At 39.1% G+C, this 19,262-nt stretch overlaps 1 protein-coding gene across 1 annotated transcript in view; it reads left to right on the forward strand.

Moving 5' to 3' along the window:
- SGIP1 (SH3 domain GRB2 like endophilin interacting protein 1) overlaps nucleotides 1-13,821 on the forward strand; it is a 200,262-nt gene extending 186,441 nt beyond the window's left edge. The window contains exons 20-25 of the mRNA XM_019531590.1: nucleotides 5,518-5,673; nucleotides 6,256-6,388; nucleotides 6,689-6,891; nucleotides 8,049-8,113; nucleotides 9,319-9,483; nucleotides 10,520-13,821. Of these exons, the coding sequence (XP_019387135.1) occupies nucleotides 5,518-5,673; nucleotides 6,256-6,388; nucleotides 6,689-6,891; nucleotides 8,049-8,113; nucleotides 9,319-9,483; nucleotides 10,520-10,542 (745 nt within the window). The 3' untranslated portion in view covers nucleotides 10,543-13,821. The remainder of the gene's footprint in view (nucleotides 1-5,517; nucleotides 5,674-6,255; nucleotides 6,389-6,688; nucleotides 6,892-8,048; nucleotides 8,114-9,318; nucleotides 9,484-10,519) is intronic.
- The last annotated feature ends 5,441 nt before the right edge of the window (nucleotides 13,822-19,262 follow it).

Consider the following 19,262-nt stretch of genomic DNA (forward strand, 5'->3'; position numbering starts at 1 on the left):
CTACTTTTCTGTGATTCTTGTTATTGTCCATACCATGAGATATTACTTCTGTTGCTTTAATTTCCCTAAATGTAGCGCACAATTTTTCTTAAGTTTGGGAGATCATTTCTCGTCCCAATAAAAGGCTAGTTGGAATTTAGAACGGTGGAGCAGAAAATTCGTTTCGATTTTTCCAGTCACAGCATTGACTGTTGTCCCTCTTCAGCTTCTCATTCAGCCTTATGTCTGTTTCTGTCTCTGCCAAGCACTTGAGCAGTGGCGCACTAGAAAGAAGTTTGGGAATGTTTGGCGGATGCTTTTTCAAAGCAAAAAGCTTTTGTGTAGCATCAACTGCCATTCCTTAACAGGCTAAAGAGTCAGTCCAGCTGGGAGCTCGTGGGTCCTGCAGTTAGTCTGGTTCTGTTTGTTTCTGGAAATGCAAATCAAATGCAAAGTGAGAAGAAGAAAAGAAAGAATCAAAAAAGTTAGTAAACTGTAACTTCTCTCTCCAACGCTTGCAGTTTAGTTTCTGGAATACTACAAGCAAAACACATGGCACACAACCTCATTAACCACTATGTCCAGGCAGCCATGTGTTACAATCAGACTGCTAAGGATTTTTTTATAATTAGCCTCTCTTGTCCTAGGAAGAAACTAGAGTGTTAGACAGAAAAAGAAAAGGGGGGGGGGAATGAAATTGGAAAAGATGTAAGCTACATGCTGGTGGTGGGAGATGATGGGAACACTGGATTCACATCTCAAGAATTGCTCAGCAGTTGCACTGGCCATGGAGTCAGTGACATCATGGTGTTCTCTCATTTCATCTGGTACCATAAAAACATCTTTGAAGATCAAGGAAATTATCAGCGATTGCAGGCTCCTGGATCTCACTACGTGGTGGTTGCCAGGATGGAAAGCTGGTGAATAGTACTGGTAGTGGCAGTCTGAGCTTGCTGCTTTGATCACTTGTATGGGTAAACAAATACTCCACAAAACATAATAGCCAGAGGTAATGCAGCAGCTTTCTGCTGGTCCATGTATGGCTGCTGCTTTTCATTTTAAGAAAGTCCTTTCTGTTGTTCTGACAGTATTGTAGCTTCATTGGAATTGTTGAAAAGTCCCAATCCTTCAGTTGTTTAACAAATACAGTTTATGTAATGTATCTAACTGTTCTGTAACAGTTTAAGACAGCTTCTAAATAAGCATGTTTATTGGTGACCTCTTTAATCCACATAAAGCATTTTCAGGATTTTGCTTAGAAAGAGTTTAATGCAAAAGAGATAAATGGGAAGCTTCTTTAAGTTCTCTTAATAGTATAAATTATATGGATGAGTTTTTTAATCTATTCATATGTATTCATCTCCATTAATTTGCAATCCTAATTATAAAAAATGCCTCCTATAAATAGGAAATAATGTTTCCTATTAATATCCCATTAAGGGATATTCATAAGTTAGAGATGCACAGCTAAAATGCGCAGAGATGCACAATCCTCTTGTAAGAACTTTGATTTGCAAATACTAGAAAAAATGTCTGTTTTTTCCATACCTACACTAATATGAACCTCTGTTCCTCGAATATGGCAGGGTCTACCTGTTGCCTTCTGAAAATTATTTTTATTTGAAAGCTGCATCTGGTAATCAAGGAATTTAAGCATAGTGACATAGAGAAACCAAAAAAGGTCTTTAAGTTTTAGAAGGGGAGGAATATAATATACATTGGTATATATTGCATATATATACATATTGTGTGTGTGTGTGTGTGTGTGTGTGTGTGTGTGTGTGTGTAATATGTAATATATACCTGTATGTGTGTATATATTATAGACTGCAGATTGCATGTATATTTCTCACCTTCCCTGCTTTCTGGATAATCCTTTTTGAAAGTCTGACTTCATGCTAACTAGGGTAGCTCTACTAGCTTCTAACACAGGTGTATTTTTCATCTGGGAGTACCTGGGGCTAAATTCTGTTCCAGTTTAGGCTGGATTTGCACGACTGTTTTTCAGGGCTATGCACATACCAGAACTGACTTCGCCTCTATTTCCTGCATCACAGACAACTACAGAGAAATAAATGGTTGCAAATATAAGGACTACCTTTGGTGCCTATGGCTGATTTGTACAGATATGCAGAGAAAATGTTATTGTATTATAGGTCCGTGTGAGAAAGGGGAAAAAGGGCTATACTGTAAGCTTTACTCGGTAGTTACTGATTTTTGTTTCAACTCAGCCCTCATATTCCTAAAAACCCTTTAGAGTCCTTAGAGAAGCTCTTCTGTGTTTGAACAAGAATGCTTAGCTCCTGTGTAGAAACCTTCATCCCTGGAACTTGTCTTCCTTTGTAAAAGATGTTAAGTCTCATCGTTCTCATTTTACAAATGTCAAAGCCAAGGCATAGAGAGGGAAAGTAGCTCAGTAGCCCAGCTTCCTGACTTCCAGTCCAGTATCCACTGGACACTGCTCAGCATCTCTCAGCCTGTAGCTAATAGTCAGAAGTTTATGGCACTAAATATCAGTTTACACATCAAAACTGCATGTAAACATGAGTCATGTTGGTATATCTGGGGCCATCTCCTTGCCAGAGTATCCTGAGACCCCTTTGTCACCGATTGGAGAGAAAAGGTCTATGCATTCAGTGATCTTGTGCAGTACCCAAAACAATTTCTCTGCATCATACACATGCAGGGGTAGATCAACGGGCTGTGCTGGGTATGGTCACATCCTCCTTCAACAGTGTAGTTCACCAGCTGGCTCCAGTATCCTGCAGCCACAGGCATCTGTAGGTCCCCTGCAAAGTCCAAGGCATAGCTGGAGCCCCAGGCTGGTGAGGGAATTCCTGGGGTGACCAAGTAGATGAAAAAGGCAGGGGGAACAGGGACTCACCTGCCAGTGCCACTGTCCCCTGCTGAGCCCAGCATTCTGTACAGTTGCATCTGGCAGACTCTAGGAGGAGTGCGCCTAAGTTCTCCTCCTCCCCCAGGTCAACTGGGGACAGTACCCCCTCCTTATGCCCAGATCAACCCCTCTGGATGGGGCAGGAGGATGGAAAGGAAGGTGAGGTGCTGCTGAATGGTGGAGTGCTCCGAGGAGAATGGAGAGGTGAGGGGTGGGAGAGATGTACCTGCTTTGGGGACTCGGTCTCTGGTAGCTGCTACCACAGTGCACTCTGCCTGCAGCCTCCCCTGTAATGCCATTCTCATTGCTCATGTCCTTCTATATTTTAAGCCCTAGATTCACCTGTGCACCTGTATATCTGAAGTGAGCTACATTTTTACCTCTAAGTCAGGCACCAGTGTAGCTGAGACTGATGTGAGGCTATTCTAGCCTGGCTAGGGACTGAAACTACCTATGGTGTAAGATAGTGCAGCTTAAGCATGCTATGGAACCAATGGATGGCCTGGAACAAACAAAGCACACTGCATTCCTGGCTGTCCCCTGTAAGGCAGCTTTATGGCTGCTTTCTACTGGTAAGATTACATACCTGAATGTTTCAGTGTGATGATATTAAAATCTGCAGCCCAAAACATTGCATTAATGTTCCACTGTAGCTTTTCTCTGCTGTGAATCTCTTCCAGTTATATTCACAATATAACTTTGGTACATTACTCAGAAATAGTCTGTGAGCTGAGCTATATTCCAGTGCATTGATACTAATCATTTTACTGCATGTTATTAATATAGAAAGGCTGAAGATCTTAAAATGATATAGGATTGTAGTTTGGAGATTTTGTATTCTGAAGTGACGCTTCTGGTCTTGAAAATAAGTTGTTACTACTGCTTTCATACTAGGCTGTGTGTTCTCCTTCTGTGTTGCTGTTCATGGGTCAGCCTTGACCGAAAAAGAATGTGATCACTGACAACATTACTAGAAAAAGGAAATGCAAGTGGCAAAAATCAGTCCTGGGGTTTCCAACTGGTCTACAGGTTGTGTCCAGAGTATACTCCACCCATGGCTCCCTGTTTGATGGAACTGGGCTCTTCTAGCAGTACTGAAATACTGCAACCTACAGCTTTATTATTCAGTATGTTGATGCTGGCATAAATTTTGTCAGCATGGGCATCAACCCTAGCGGAAGCAGGAGCACATTGTATAATCTGATTATATATGTGAATATACAAATGTGGCACCAGAAAGCACTGACTGGAAAGCATAAAGCTCAGACATGGTGTGACAATTGGATATTTTTCTTCAGCAAGTTTTCTCCGTGACTTCCCCCCACCCCCTAACACTCTGGCTGCCAATAAACATGCTTTCTTATATTGACAGTATTTCTCAGAGTGACTATTCCTGCATTTTGGACATTCACTACATTTGGATTGCATTATTATTGAGGCCAATGTAGTTTTCCAGGGCTGTTTCTTCAGCTCTGTTGAAAGTTAGGACCCCTTACTGTCAGTTGCCCAAATACAAAGACACAGACAAATATTTTTTCTCTGTTGTAATGTATTAGGAACTTGCCTTAACATTCAGTTATGGTGAAGTACTGCCATAACAAATGTAACATTTCAAAAGAACAAAAAATCATCGATGAAAGGGACCCCAAAGGTCCCTTTGGGGACCAGGCATCTTGCAACTGAGATGTCAGCTTGAATTTATGGTGGATGTTGTGGCCTCTCCTCAGATGGCTGTCAGCTCCCCATATGTCATAGTTGTGGAGGAAGCCTGGTCCTTTTAAGGAGGAAATCCTAACCAATCCCTCTTTGAGTGGAAATGACCAGCAGGCCTAATCCTCCTGGTGTCTGCTGGGGAGAGGGATGAGATTCTTCCAACCTCCTTTTTATGTTTTTGTTCCCTTTTTTTCTTTTCCCTTTTTTCCAGGGAAGCCATTCTTTTGTCTCTCCTTCTCCCCTCTCTTCTGGTCCAGAACTGATTTTGGGGTCCTAGCTACACTTTCCCTTGCCTTGTGAGGTTGCCTGTTCATGTGTCAGTGGGGTGGGGAACTTTTTGCCCTAAGCTCTTTCCTTTTACTCCATGATCCATTAGAAGAAGCTAAGCTGAAGCTGCCGATAGGAAGGGTGTTAGTGACTGCCCTTGCTTCTACTCTCCCTTACTTCTTCAACAAGCAGAGGCAGTACAAGGGGATCAGGGAGAAGCTAGAAGAAAACCTGCTTCTGCATCCACAAGATAGTAGCAGCTATCACCAGAGTGAGAAACTGCAGGAAAAATGCAAATGAAAAATTTCTAATTATCTTGGATGCAGGGTAGTTGGGACTGCCCTGGCCAGAATTGTATTGAACTGTAGCAACTGGACAGTTAGGTTTGTCAATACTACTATTGAAATGACAACTGCTTTCCAAAAGTAAATCCAGAGGCATTCATACAAAGATCATGTTTTCTATTTGTTGCCCAAATACCAACAGTTTTCTACATTTAGGCTAATTCTGTTTTAGGAACAAGTAGATTTGCTTTCCCTTATAATAGGCAAGAAATGAAATGTCACTTCTCCATCATGCCTGACTTGATTCAGATGAATCTCCTGAGCTATATTTTGAACTGCTTTCTTTCTTTGCCCCCCTTATCTCCTTTTATTTTGAAGATGCATAGTGAAGATAACTGGAGAAATGGTGCTGTCATTTCCTGCGGGAATTACCAGACATTTTGCCAATAATCCAGCTCCATCTGTTCTAACTTTTCGTGTGATAAATTACAACAGGTTAGAACATGTCCTGCCAAATCCTCAACTTCTCTGCTGGTAAATATGATTTTAAATACACTTTTTAGAGACTTAGAAATGCTTCTGTAAAGATGACTTGGAGGAAAGAGTTCAACCTAGATTCTACAGTAGTTAAGTGCTTGGGTGTCTGGGCATTTTGTGGGGTATTCAGAAGTGCCTATCTGCATCTTTAGATGACCAAATGGCTTGCAGATTTACACTAAGATGAGTTCCTAACTGCTTGGGTTATTTTTGAAAATAAGACTTTGGAGTCCATGTCTCTTAGACACTTTTGAAAGTGTTACCTTCAGGCCCACAGTTGGCAATGCAGCAATGCTGGCTGGCACTAAAGGTTTCTAGGGGAAGTGGATAGTAAGTTCTTAACAGAAGTTGTTCACACTGTGCCTCACTGGCCAGTGCTTTGTACATCCATGGAGATAATAGCACTTGAAGTAAACATCAAGGTTTCTTGAACTAGTAAAAGTGATTTGGATTTTTTTTTTTTGTAAATGGAGAACTAAGCCTCATTATATTACTGTATATACTAAATCTTACTTTCTTTGATCACATCAGTTTATGCTTCTATTTATGAAAAGAGCTAATTGTCTCCCCTTTCTGTAGTGACAGTACACAGACTGATGCCAATACAAAGGAATTCTGGGTAAACATGCCAAATCTGATGACTCATCTAAAGAAAGTGTCTGAGCAGAAACCACAAGCTACATATTACAATGTGGACATGCTCAAATATCAGGTATTTTGCTTTTTTGCAAAATAAAGCTCTGTCAGAATGGTTTTTAGTACATTAAGAGTTAATATAACAAGTTTCTCTGGCACAGAAGAGTAAATAACGTGAAATATACTGCTGCTTAGAGGAATTACAGGGAGTTTTACACTGGTGCTACCTTCTGTGTCACTAAACTGGCTGTACAAACTTACTCTGAACATGCAAGGAATTACCAACTCTAACACCAATAAAGATTATCATATGTGTAAAAGCAAATTTCTCCCTCCACCCCCATGAGAACTAATGCCTTTTCTGTCATTTTGTAAGGTATCTGCCCACGGTATTCAGTCTACTCCATTAAACCTTGCAGTGAACTGGCGGTGTGAATCTACAAGTACTGATCTTCGCATCGACTACAAATATAATACAGAAGCAATGACTACACCAGTAGCTCTGAACAATGTCCAGTTCCTTGTTCCCATAGATGGAGGAGTAACAAAACTTCAAGCTGTGCTTCCACCTGCAGTTTGGTATGAAATTATAATATAACAAAGCTGTCCTCTATTATTTACCATCTCTGTCACTTTCCTGCTTATAATAGTGTTTCATCCCGGATAGGTACAGGGGCATGCTGCTATTTATGAACCTCCAGGTGAGACACTGGAGACATCAGTAGGGCTATCAGAATCTGCAGAAGGATTTGGTGGGGGGGCAGCGTTTGTAGCAAGACAAGATGTGAAACACCACTCTGATTGCTAGGAAACTGAGGCACAGGTTGGGAAAGTTAATGTGTGAGAGCAGGTCAGTGGCAGAGCTGGGAGTTGCACCCTGGTCCCCTGAGTTTCTCAGCCCTGTGCTGTACCCACAAACACTATTGCCTTTCAGTACAGAACTGCTGTCTTCCCCAGCTCAGACCCTTGTGTTAGGTGCTGTGTTAGTAACTTTAACTGGGGCTGTTTAAGTAAACAGTAGAGAAGGGGCTCTCTCCATAGCCATCGTTCACATAGGATACCCTGAGAAGCAGGGTCAGTCTCACGCAGTTACACTGTAGTCCTCATACCAGTGCTTTGGCATTGATATTCATCCATAGATTTGACAGCATTTCACATTCACAAGCAGGTACTGTTATAGCTGGGAAATCAGGTGCAGAGACTTTGATTTGCTTGGCATCACAGAGCAAAGCATTGAACTAGCTGGGAATACAGCTCAAAACTCTAGAGAATCTGGTCCCTCCCTATCTGCTGTCCCACACCACTGGTTTGTTGTTAGTATTTTAATTTAAATTTAATTATTTGGATTAATTCAACATGAATTCAACAGGTAACACATGAGTGCCAGAGATGCTGAGTTCACTACAGTTTCAAAAGAAAAGCAAAATTTGTGAGCTACAAGCTCAGGAGACTGAATTAGAAGAAGGTTTCTTGTAGCACAACAAGGGTTGGGCAAGCAGGACACTGGCCCCAGGTGCTGAGTTTTGGGGGATTGCAAAAATGATGGCTGCTAGGGCTGCTGACACCAGTCCAGCCACCACAACTGTCACATCCACTGCTGCCGCCCAGAGAGCAGAAACTGCCCGTTACGCTTTTGAGTTTCCTTATTTCACATACCTGTCACTATTCAGGACTCCTCCACTACCCCCCCCCCCCCTCCGTCTCCTACATATGCATTTCTGTCCCTTTATTTTTAGGAATACTGAGCAGCAAAGAATATTGTGGAAGATCCCTGATATCTCTCAGAAATCAGAAAATGGAGGTAAGAATTACACTCAGTCAATTCTTACTGTAAATGGCTTAATTGCAGGCATTGAGTGGCTTGTCATCTCTGTGCACATGCATCAGCAAATCAATTCCTGCTGAAACTCTGTACCAGAGTATTATTTCATTGTCCAGGAGCTAATTAGCATTGTTAAATGTGAATAGGATCAGGATAACTGGGGCCTTTTTCAGTGTCATCCTTGCAGCACAAAGGGAACTTTGTAGTGGGCTTGGATTTTAATTTCATCAGACAAGTCAGGTGAGTTCTAAAGGAGAGAATCTTCTGTCCACAGAGGGTCCCCATACAGCATACCCGTATTGCTGCTTTCAGTCTGCAAGGTCACACCTTGAGCTGACTGCCTTTCCACATAACAGACATTTTTCACACTTGAATGTGATTTCTACGTGCTATGATATAGGTGAGGTGGAAAATATGCTGAGTATATCTTTTAGATTGGGGTAATCAGCCCATGGCATGGGTACCACAAGTGGTATTGGACAGCCTGTGTGTGTGTCAGGCAAACAGACTGGGGAGGTGACAGGCAGCACAGTGGCAGATAGGGCAGGAAGGCAAAAGCACTATTGGGAAGGGAGCACAGGGTAGAAAGCAGAAATCATAGTAGCATATCAGGCAGGGAACACAGGCCAGGAAGCAGAACAGAAGAATGGACAGGATAAGGGGATCAGAGTGGTATGGGGGGGAGAGGACGTGCTAATTTGTAAGGTTGTTGGCTAATCTGTGGCACATCTGCCAAAAAAAAAAAAAATTGGCCCCCAGTGACTTAGGCTGCATTTATCCAGCAAATTTTCACTGCACTGTTCCAAGCAGGTTGCTTCCTAAGATGGAAGCAGTCTAGACATCTCCGAGCAGCCCTTGAGATGGGTTGTTGGCACTGCCGAGTGATAGTGCCCATTAGTTCACTCCCAAATTAATGCAGTCATCTGCACAGCCATGGTTGTACTGCTTCCCACGAGGAGGCAGGCTGTCTTGAGCAGACCAGTGTGCTTGTGTGTACTGTTGCTGTACAGTGTACTTTTTGCCGTTTATATAACTTGGGGAACCAAATGTATCAATGGGCCCTTTCAAATAGTATTTCCTATTGCATTTGCTTGCAATTTAGGATTCTCTGTTTATAGTCCATCTCACAAGCAGCATGTGTTGTTCTCTTGTAATGATCTCCTTCTGGAATTTTTAATCCAAAGGTGTGGGTTCTTTGCTGGCAAGATTCCAGCTCTCTGAAGGACCAAGCAAACCTTCCCCGTTGGTAGTGCAGTTTACCAGTGAAGGGAGCACTCTGTCCAGCTGTGACATTGAACTTGTTGGAGCAGGATACCGGTTTTCACTCATTAAAAAGAGATTTGCAGCAGGTAAGCATTTCATGAACTTCTCCTCGACTCTCTGGACTATACCAAGAAGTGTGCCAGGCACTAGCCATCTGCCACGCACCCTCCTCTGCAGGAAGGAAATATTTGCAAGAGGGTAGTTGGTATTTCTACTAAAACGGGTGGCCTTGGTGCTTACTTTGGTTACACATAGCGCTCTGATAAAAATTGCTTCTACAAAATACCTATTATGGTTTACTAAGAAATTCCCTTTTTTTCCTTTCATCAAAGTGAACATGAAGAAATTCCTCTCTAGGGTTCATACTAAAAATGGGATTATTGTCAAATTATTACCTGTTTTTAAGTGAGTTTTAGAGCTTCATCAAGATTTCTTGGATCATTGCTCAGTTAGAAACTATGTCTACCAGGTGATCAGTTTTTATCCGGCCCTTTGGGAGCATACTTAACACTGTTCTCACTGTTTTTTTCAAATGGCTGACTCAGCTGTACACAGGCTATGACAAATTAAACATTAAAGAGCTATCATTGCTTTACCAAAAGACTTGAAGCTACAGGTAGCACTCAAGTCTCTACTAAGCGATAAGCCAGGCAGGTGCTTTAAGCATCATTAAGGGATCCACAGGAATTTTGCTGGCAGTGTCTTCCCAAGATATGAACTTAATAAAGGCATTTCTAAGTGAGCCTGACCCCCTTCCCTCCTTTCTCCTCTTTGTGGATAGTACCATCTGACTCTGGACCGTATGGTAGAATAGGAGGTGCAGGTAATCTGTTCCATTTAGCTTTCCCTTGGCACTGAGAGAATAAGTGCCTTTGTACGCTAATTTGGCATTTCATAAATGCATAGACAGATGCCTGGTCAAAAATACAACTGAAATGCAGATTTGTTCCAACTTCTAGTGTGAAATTTGGAGTAATTCCATTGAAGCCAATGAAGCAATGTCAAAGTAGAACTAGTGTGAGATCTGCACCACTGTTCATGCTCACTATGGCTCTAGTAACAAAACTGATGGGAGAAATTACATACTTAGTAACCTGTTGTTTTAACGTATTCTGTTTATAGGAAAATACTTGGCTGACAACTAATGGAAGCATATGCAAGTATATGGAAAATCCATATAACCAAGGACTGCTGTATATCGAACAGGTTTTATTTACAGTTTAAGGAAAATGAACTAAATCTTGCACTTGAGACATTTTTCTGTTGGAAGTGTCAGCAACTTTCAACATTTTTTCCTCAGAAAACACTGTTTTGACCAGTCTTACAGTATTTACTTCTAGATGTAACATTGTTAATGGTTTTAAAATGTAATTATTGTATTTGTAAATTGTACTCATTCCAGTAAGGCTGTATTTTGGCAGTTAGACACCTGAGTTTTAGCATTTTACCATTCATGAAATGGATGTAATTTAAACTGTGGTATATAAATTTAATAGTAGTACTGTTGAATGGCACAATGCTTACAGAGGTAGATTACATTTTGTCAATATATAAGATTTAAATACAATACAGATAGCTGTTATAAAGGGGGTGCCTCATAAAAAAAAAAAAAAAAGGTTGAGTAGAACCTGCAAACTGATCTACTTTTTCTTCAGTCCTTAGTATGTCTTAAAGTGATAAATTAAAAGCTCTATCTTCAGATGTTTAGCTGTAACTGCAAAACAATATTTCAGTAAATGTTGAAGTTTATGACTTATTCTACTTCAAAAGGCAAAACAGAAGAATCTCACTTAAAAACTTCTTTTTTAAAGTCATAACAAAACAAAAAATCTTTCCAACAATGACCTTTTACTCCTATGCCCTGCAGATTAACTGTAAGAAATTCCAGTTACCATTAAACAAGTGTTGGACTCTTGGATTTTCCCCCAGTAGTCTGACACTTTACAGATGTGCAGATTATGAACTAAGCAGGCAGTTTAAGACGTTCAGTGATGACTTTGAGCCTACAGGCCTCCGAGCAGATCTAAAGTTACTGTATTAAATAGCATATTTTTCAACAACTGTTTCCTGTTTTGCAGTCCCGTCTGTAGGCTTGTTTGGCTACTTTTCTTTTTCTCTCTATTTTTTAACTATAAATAATATGCAGAATGCTTTATAGATTTGTAAGAAGAAGTTCCTTGTCCAAAGATCTTATCATTTAAGCAGGCAAAAACACAAATATATGGAAAAAGAATGCAAGATAATCCTGATATTTAGCTCTCGTTTGACATTTTTATTCACATATCTTGAAGTGTGTTGTGTAGGCGAATGGTTTATCTCTGTTTCACATGAGGGGAAACTGAGGTTTTGTTTTGCCTTGGGTAAAAGTGAGTCAGTGGCAAAGGCAAAAATAAAACTTGGTCTCCTAAATTTGTCTTGCCACAGGACATCTCTGCTTTGAGGAAAAAGCCTGAATGGTTACAATGGCCAGTTCAAATGTCTCAATGTTTGAAGGCTATTTCCTGTGCCTATAATGGAGTAAGCCAGTAGCACTAGTAGACAATTTTTAAAGTGCAACCAACCCTGTGTACACTTGAGTGCACAGCTTGTTAGTTCCATGACTTTGATTTGGTAATATTTTTTTAAGCTTGAAATGTAATATAAGCTAAGCAAAAAAGCTTTGGGCTGATGCATGAAATGAGATGACTAGTTACATAGTTGAGCAGTTAATTGGGTCTGTTTGTCCTTTTTGCCTGCACAAAACATGCGTTTGTACATGAAGATCTTGCATCAGAAAATGACTGTTCTTAGAGGGGGGGGAAAAAATTTCTTGGAGGAAATGCACTATGAGAATAAAAAAGGCTATGTAACATGAGGCTGTTGCTAAAACTCTGGCTCTAAATATTTCCTCAAGGATCAGAAAAGCCAGTCCTAGTGTCGTAGGGCTACGCTTACTGTTCCTGTGGACCTGGGAACAGAATGGCAAGTCAAGAGTCTCTAGTGTGGATGCAAGATGTAAAATTTGCCTTGTTTATAGCATATTATTTTAGAGAAATATTATTTAAGTTTTGAAAACTTAAAAATGTGCAGTTTAATAGATGAATACACTGGTCTTCATGAGAAAACACGGTATTTTTGTTTTGACAGTTCTCTTCAGTTCTCTCACTCTTGCATGTGAGAGTATTAACTTCACAAATTTTCACGCCTGCTGTGGTGACTAGCTTTTGCTTTTACACTTTGTACTTTGAAAAGTCTTCAGATAAGAAGCACTTCTCATTGTGTATAAACTGTCAAATGAAAGATGGGCTGTAGATACAAACACTTCAGCCTGGAGGGAAGTTGGATTGTCTATGGCTCTGTGTAAAGGACAATTTAAAAACTATTTTTTAGTAAAAATTGATATGTCATAGCCTACTGCTGGCAACATGGTGGTAGAATTTGTGATATTCATGGCATGATGGCTGAGAAGATGAAAAGCCAGTTTCTGTCTCATTTAAATAAAAGAATCTTGATGTGTTTAAAAAAAAAAAAAAAACTATTCAAAATAAATACTGAAGTTGTTCCGATATTGAGGTGCACAGATAACTAGAACCATGCATTACTTGTGGTGTTGGATATCCTGCAAGTGTTGGGATACTACTTATTTTACTCTCTCAGATGTTGGCAGCAAAAGGCTTACAAATATCACTTCAAGACAAAAAAAATTACTGGCATGTATATCAACTCTATATGCTGAAAAGTGCTTATTAGCAGCAGATTTTTCAGAGTGCTTAAAAAATACAGAAAACGGGTTATTTTTAGAGCACATGTTAAACTTTACAGACTTCTAGATTAAACTGATTCAGAAATGTACTTGATAACCAACTTTCGTGCATGTTCACAAAAAATTAAATATAAGAGTACGGGATAAAGTGCAATTAAATTTTGAAAATTCACATGTTTTCCTGGCATTTGGAAGTGAACATGACAATATTTCAAAAGGGAATATTGATCCAATAGTTTGATTTCTTCCTTCCCTCCTCCCCCCCTCAGTGATTAGAAATAGGGTTCTGTGTACTGTGTAAGCTATATCTATCTGAAAATATGAATTAAATATATGGCAAGTAATTTAAAATGAACAGCCTACAAGAAAAATATTAATTTGTTTTTTCATAATTGGTTCATAAAATATACTGTATATCACTTACCAATCCTTGCTTCAAGAGTGTGTCCATATTGCACTCTGGAAAAGAATGTGTTGGATTTTTTTATGCAAATATTGCAGGTAACATGCATCTCACTTTATTTTGAGAAGCCTTAGAATTTAATGTAAACAACAATTATGGCAGCTTTTTAAAATAATGTTGCCAAACAAAGACTAGTTCTACTTATGCTGGAAAAGGCCCCCTAAAAATTCATGAAAGGACTACATGTCCATGCTGTACATGTACAACTTGGTAACTGAAGTAAAAATGCATGCATTCCCTGATGTGAACTGAATATGAGTAGACAAAAGTAGGATGCATAGGTACCTCTATACCAATATGCAGCACTATTTTAGAAGTAAAAAGTAGTAAATACTGCCATCTTTTATGAAAAAAGCTGTGTTCTTTTCAAGGAAACCCTCGTGGTAAAAAATATCTTACGAAGACTGAATTGTAGCAAGGCTGAAACACAAGGTATTTCCATAGGGGAGAGTAAGTATGTCAAGTAACTGTAACTTTTTATCCAGAACTGACTGATGCTTGATTTAGTCAAATCTGGAATTGTGTCCATCACAACTAGTGAAACAGTTTACCATGTCAGAAGGGCAATTCTATTCAAGAATGAACTGCATAGACTCAGCTCTGCTCTTCTGCCTCTGTTCTGCTCAATGTATCTCTGATTTTTTTTTATTTGTTTGAATGAGAGGTGGGTAGGTCCTGTTAGGACTGTTCCCAGAAATGCCAAGAATGAATGCAAGTGTCCAAAGTAATCTAGTCTAGCACTTGTGTAGTCCCTGGATCTATTAACTTCAGAATCCTTAAATAATTTGTAGGCTTTGGGTAAGTGTACATTTGCACACATGTGCATGGTGAGGCTGTAGGTGACGCTTAGATCAAATGGGCAGCAAATCTGGTGTTTGAATGCATACGTTCAGATGTGTGCATGCAGAGTATGAGAACAGCAAACCGAGCCCTACACAAGAATCCCTAAGAAGAACGTGCCTGTGAAAATGCACCAAAAATTATGAGGCAAGTTACAAGTCATCTTTCCTCAGAAAAAAATTTGGCAAGTATGTTTTAGTAAAGAAAGAGTGGGTAAATGTGCACCTGGCATCTCTGATGTACTCTGTCAGGCTCTACAGCCTGTTACTTTGGGCAACACCAGTGGAACATAAACATGGCTGCGGTGGCCAAATGAAGAAATTGCCCAATCTACCTGAATCTCCCAGTGGTGCAGAGCTACCATGGTATTCCTTCCCAGCCACTGTTGGAGACACATAGCCACAGTGTCCCTAAGCCTGCCTGCTTGATTCCCGGCTCCCAGAATAGGTCATGCTGGGAACTGATTTAAGATAGCCAGCCTTCAGATTGCTCTTACCCTTGGTTAACCCAGCCCCCATTTGTGCAGAGTACAGCACAGTACCTATGAGATGACTGTGTCCCTTCAACTGGGATAGTTTTCAAACCAGCAAATTGTTATAGGGCAGCTTTTCCAATATATTATTGTTAAACAGGGTTCTCTCTAGTATCACTTACTAGTGGTCTTCTCTGTTCTACGTATTTTCTACATTCCTTTGTCAGAAAAGTTCAGTCTACATTAATGAATTATTTCTTCTGTTCCTATCAGGGTCTCACTGTGGGGAAGGGGTAAAAAGATTCTCATCTAGGTTCAGCTCCTTTACCATGCAGGTCCCTTTCAATATGCATTTGGGGCAACTAGTGAAGTTTTTTAGTCTTCCACCAGTGGTGCTGTTTGGGGAGGAAGAGTTTAAATGTACTAGTTTCATGTTGATATTTGATTCTGGTGTGTGCCTTTCCTCATCCACTTGAGTGTAAGTAGATGCTAACAGCTCAGGATATATGGGTAGCATTTATGAGAGGTATCAGAGGCCAATGTTGAGCACCATCCACATAGAAGACTACAATAACATAATTCTACCACTTGACTCACACTTCTGCACTAGCTAATAGCATAAGTTTCCTCTTCCTGGCAGCAGAGCCATTACCTTGCAAATTCAAAAAAATTCAGATACTCCACAAGCCATCTCACAAGCCACTGTAACATGTAAAGATATGGATCTGTCTCATACAAGTGCTTTCTTCTTCTTATACACATGTTCCCTGGAGAAAAAGAGATGTATGAGTATAAAGTTAGAAAACTAAATCCTCCTAGCTTTTTGTAGTTAAGTAACATTCAATTTATACAAGCTATTCTTTAAGTTGGGGGCAAATGTAATATCTTGCCTAGAGGAGGACTGAAGTCATTTTATCTGGGAGTAGTTTAACAGTATTTGAATTGAGTGTTTTGGTTCAGCCTACTATGAACATTGTAGTCATTAGCAAAATTCAAATAAAAACAGGTCTGGATTTTCAGTTTTCCCCAAAATGTTTTTAATTTGGGCCTATTCCTTTTCCCCTGACAAATAAAATAGTATGTATAAATAGACCTTTATTGAAAACAATACACTCAACTGCTTTTCTCCACAAGTTTTCTCCTCCGTTGTTTCTGATATGCTCTTTAAGACCCCAGGATTGCAAAATTTCAGTACAAGATTCCCATTGAGTTTAGAGGGAATTTTACTTCCAGCATTGCCATAGACATGGGTCTTTAGATCTTAATAAAGAAGAGATTAACTTTTTTTTTTTTTTTTTTACTTTTCTTCTGTCTATTGCGAACATGTTTCTGCCACTAAAAAGCAAAAAGGGCTCTTTCTGGTTCACTACATAGTGGGAGCGGCCACACGAGATGCTAACTGTGCAGTAGCCTAATAACAATGCACAGCAGCGTGCCAGGCAAAAACAATGATATAATATGCTACTGTTCAGTAGTATTAGGCTACTGTGCAGTAAGTGTCACTAAAAACCCATGCACCAGCACTACTGTGCATTGATTTAGTAGTTGGTTAGCCAAGTACAAAAGTGAATGCACAGTAACTATGGCGCATTAATGAACGTGTAGATGTGCCACTGTGTACTATAGTACCATTTATCAGAATGGTGCCTGCTTAGAACCAGCTGCTGCTATGAAGTAATGAAGAACTAATCGTGTTATTCTTGGTGAAAGAATCGTAGTGTTTTGTTCTTTTCTCTCCCTCCAATACCATTTATCATCAGAGTATTCTTTTGGGGAAAGCCAAAGCTGAGGCCTAAACAATTTGGCTGTGGTATCATAATTCTCAAATAATCTATGGTTCTCTTTGTATAGGACTTTTTAGACCAATTTTCCACCTTGGCATATTTCTTATTACCTATCTAAAATCATTCAAAATTATGAAAAACTACCTTATAAAAGTGATAGATTTGGTGTTTATTTTTCTTCTTCAATATCACTCCCTCATTGTACAGCTTTTTGTTTCGAGGGTTCTTGCTGTAAAGATCCATCTTAAATTAAATTAACTTCCCTTTATATAACAAGTATAATGTGATGTACAAAATGTTTGCCACACATAGCCTTATAGAAAGGGGTTTTTGTTACAAATGGGTGTCTTCTGTATGCAGTCTAGACTCCTGAAATATTAGTGGGGTTTTTTTTAATTTATTCTTATCTGCAGCCTGACAGTTTTAGGTATACCTTATTACAGTTACATTCCAAAGTATAGACAGGAAAAAATGTCATTACGTGTTGTAATGTTAAGCTGAAAATCTAGTTCACCAAAATATTGTTTCTGTTTGCTAGAGACAGGACAAAAAGAAAAGCCCCTTTATAGGAGAGAATTTAGGTTGGGTTTTTTTTTCTGTTGCTTTCTGTGCATAGGAGGATGTAATACCTGCAGTCTGCTCTGCACAGCGGACATGGAAGAATGCCATTACAGTATGTAATTATGAAATTATATCTATCTGCACTTTTGACAATGAAGATCCAGCTATTTATCTCTTTGTTTGTATTAAAGTGAGCAGAAATAAATAATTAGGTATTTATTTAGCATCTCCAGTGTAATATCACTGGGGTTGCAATTAATTGTACTTGCAATCATGTGAATACACAAAAGTAAAGGACAGGCTCAAGTCCCTTAAGTGTTGCCCTTGAAAGTGAAAAATACCTTCATGTTTATTAAGTGTAATTCTGGACAAAATAAAACCAAATGGTCATGGCATTATGTTTAATTGTAGTGCTAATTTTGAAGAGCTGCACAAAAGCAGTCACTGGTGAAATGATCCTGTGTGAATGCTTTAATGGTGCTTTCTGAGATTCTTCCAGCAGGAGCATAGCATAAACAATCACTGGATCATTTTTATATCAGGCATTTTAAAATGGCTGGATTACAATCAAAGGTGTAATATTTTTAAGCAACCTGATAAGGACATTCTAAATATCTTTTAGTAGAAGTTTACAATGTAATATAAAAATGTGATGTTGGTTTTCAGACTTTTCATCTGAATTTTGTTCCTCAGTTTTACAGCAACTTGACATGGAGGTGCAGTCTCTATGCGTATGTGCGCTTCATGGACAAGTATGTCACAATTCTGCATGTACAGGGGAACTCTGAATAGCTTGACATTTTTCTAAATAGAGTACAAAATACTGCCACACTCAAATGTAGACTTGGGGAAACCAGAATACAGAATTCCTTCTCCCATTCTTTTGTTGTAATGGGCATTGTAACACACACACTTTTTTAAAATCTCCATTTTAAAGCTTTCCCTGACAGAAAGAGGTGATATCCAAATAATTGGTATATTTGCATAAGGATACTGCTGTCTCAAAAAGACTATTCCTTAGCCAAAATTCTTGTTTGTTTTCAAGCTTCCTAGGAAAATAAATCTTATGGAGATTGACTTTTTTTTTTTTTTGCTTTAAAAATGTAAGGCAAGGGAACTCTCCTTGTGTGACCGCCACTTTTATCTTTGGTGGGAGTGCAGATATTGCTGCTAAACAGTTTTTGCTTGAAAATTGCAAGTGTTAATGTGGTGATGTTGTTCAAAGGTTTACATATAAGCAGGACTTCACTACAGGCCAAGCAGTATGTGATCGAATCAACTTTAATGGAGGAGTTAGATTAACATTATTCTCCTGATTGAAATTTGACTGATGTATAAAAGAGATACTGCAGTTTAATTCTTAATTGAAATATGCAGTATTTTAAAACCATGCCTTTCTCCCCCCTTTCTTCCCCCCGCCTCCCCGGATACCTAAGAAAATGAACATAATACGGGTGTCTTATGTAAAGTTCAGGAATTTTGAAAGATGAAGAACATGCCTTTACTTTAGGTCAAAGAAATTCTATCTAAATGTTTGTTGTCACGGGGAGAGGGGGGTACATTGAGTCAAATTATTAAATTTAAGATGCAAAGCCCCAGTTGTGCAAATGTTTCTGGATTTGTCAATGGAATTTAACACATGACTAAACTTTAACCATATGTGGAAATATTTATGGGCATAGGCCCTATGTCTTATGTTGTTATAATGCCCATAATCTCCAAGCTAAACAACAGAAGTAGATTGGAATTCCCAGGATATTGCCCTATATTAAACTATATCATTTAAAAAAAAATACTTTGTGTATAAAGTATTTATAAATATTTGTGGATTAAGATACACAAGTATATTTTTAAGATTTAAGTTAAAAAGTTTAATGTCTGGCCTTTTTAGCCTACACATGCAATGAAATATACTATACCTTTAGTCTATGATGCCCTAGTTACTGCTTAGTCTGTGATGAAAACTTTGCTGCTTATCTAATGTTCTCAGAGAAAAATTGCAA

The sequence above is a fragment of the Crocodylus porosus genome, unplaced genomic scaffold, assembly GCF_001723895.1.
Source record: "Crocodylus porosus isolate Cpor-Errol unplaced genomic scaffold, CroPor_comp1, whole genome shotgun sequence".
Classification (NCBI taxonomy): domain Eukaryota; kingdom Metazoa; phylum Chordata; order Crocodylia; family Crocodylidae; genus Crocodylus; species Crocodylus porosus.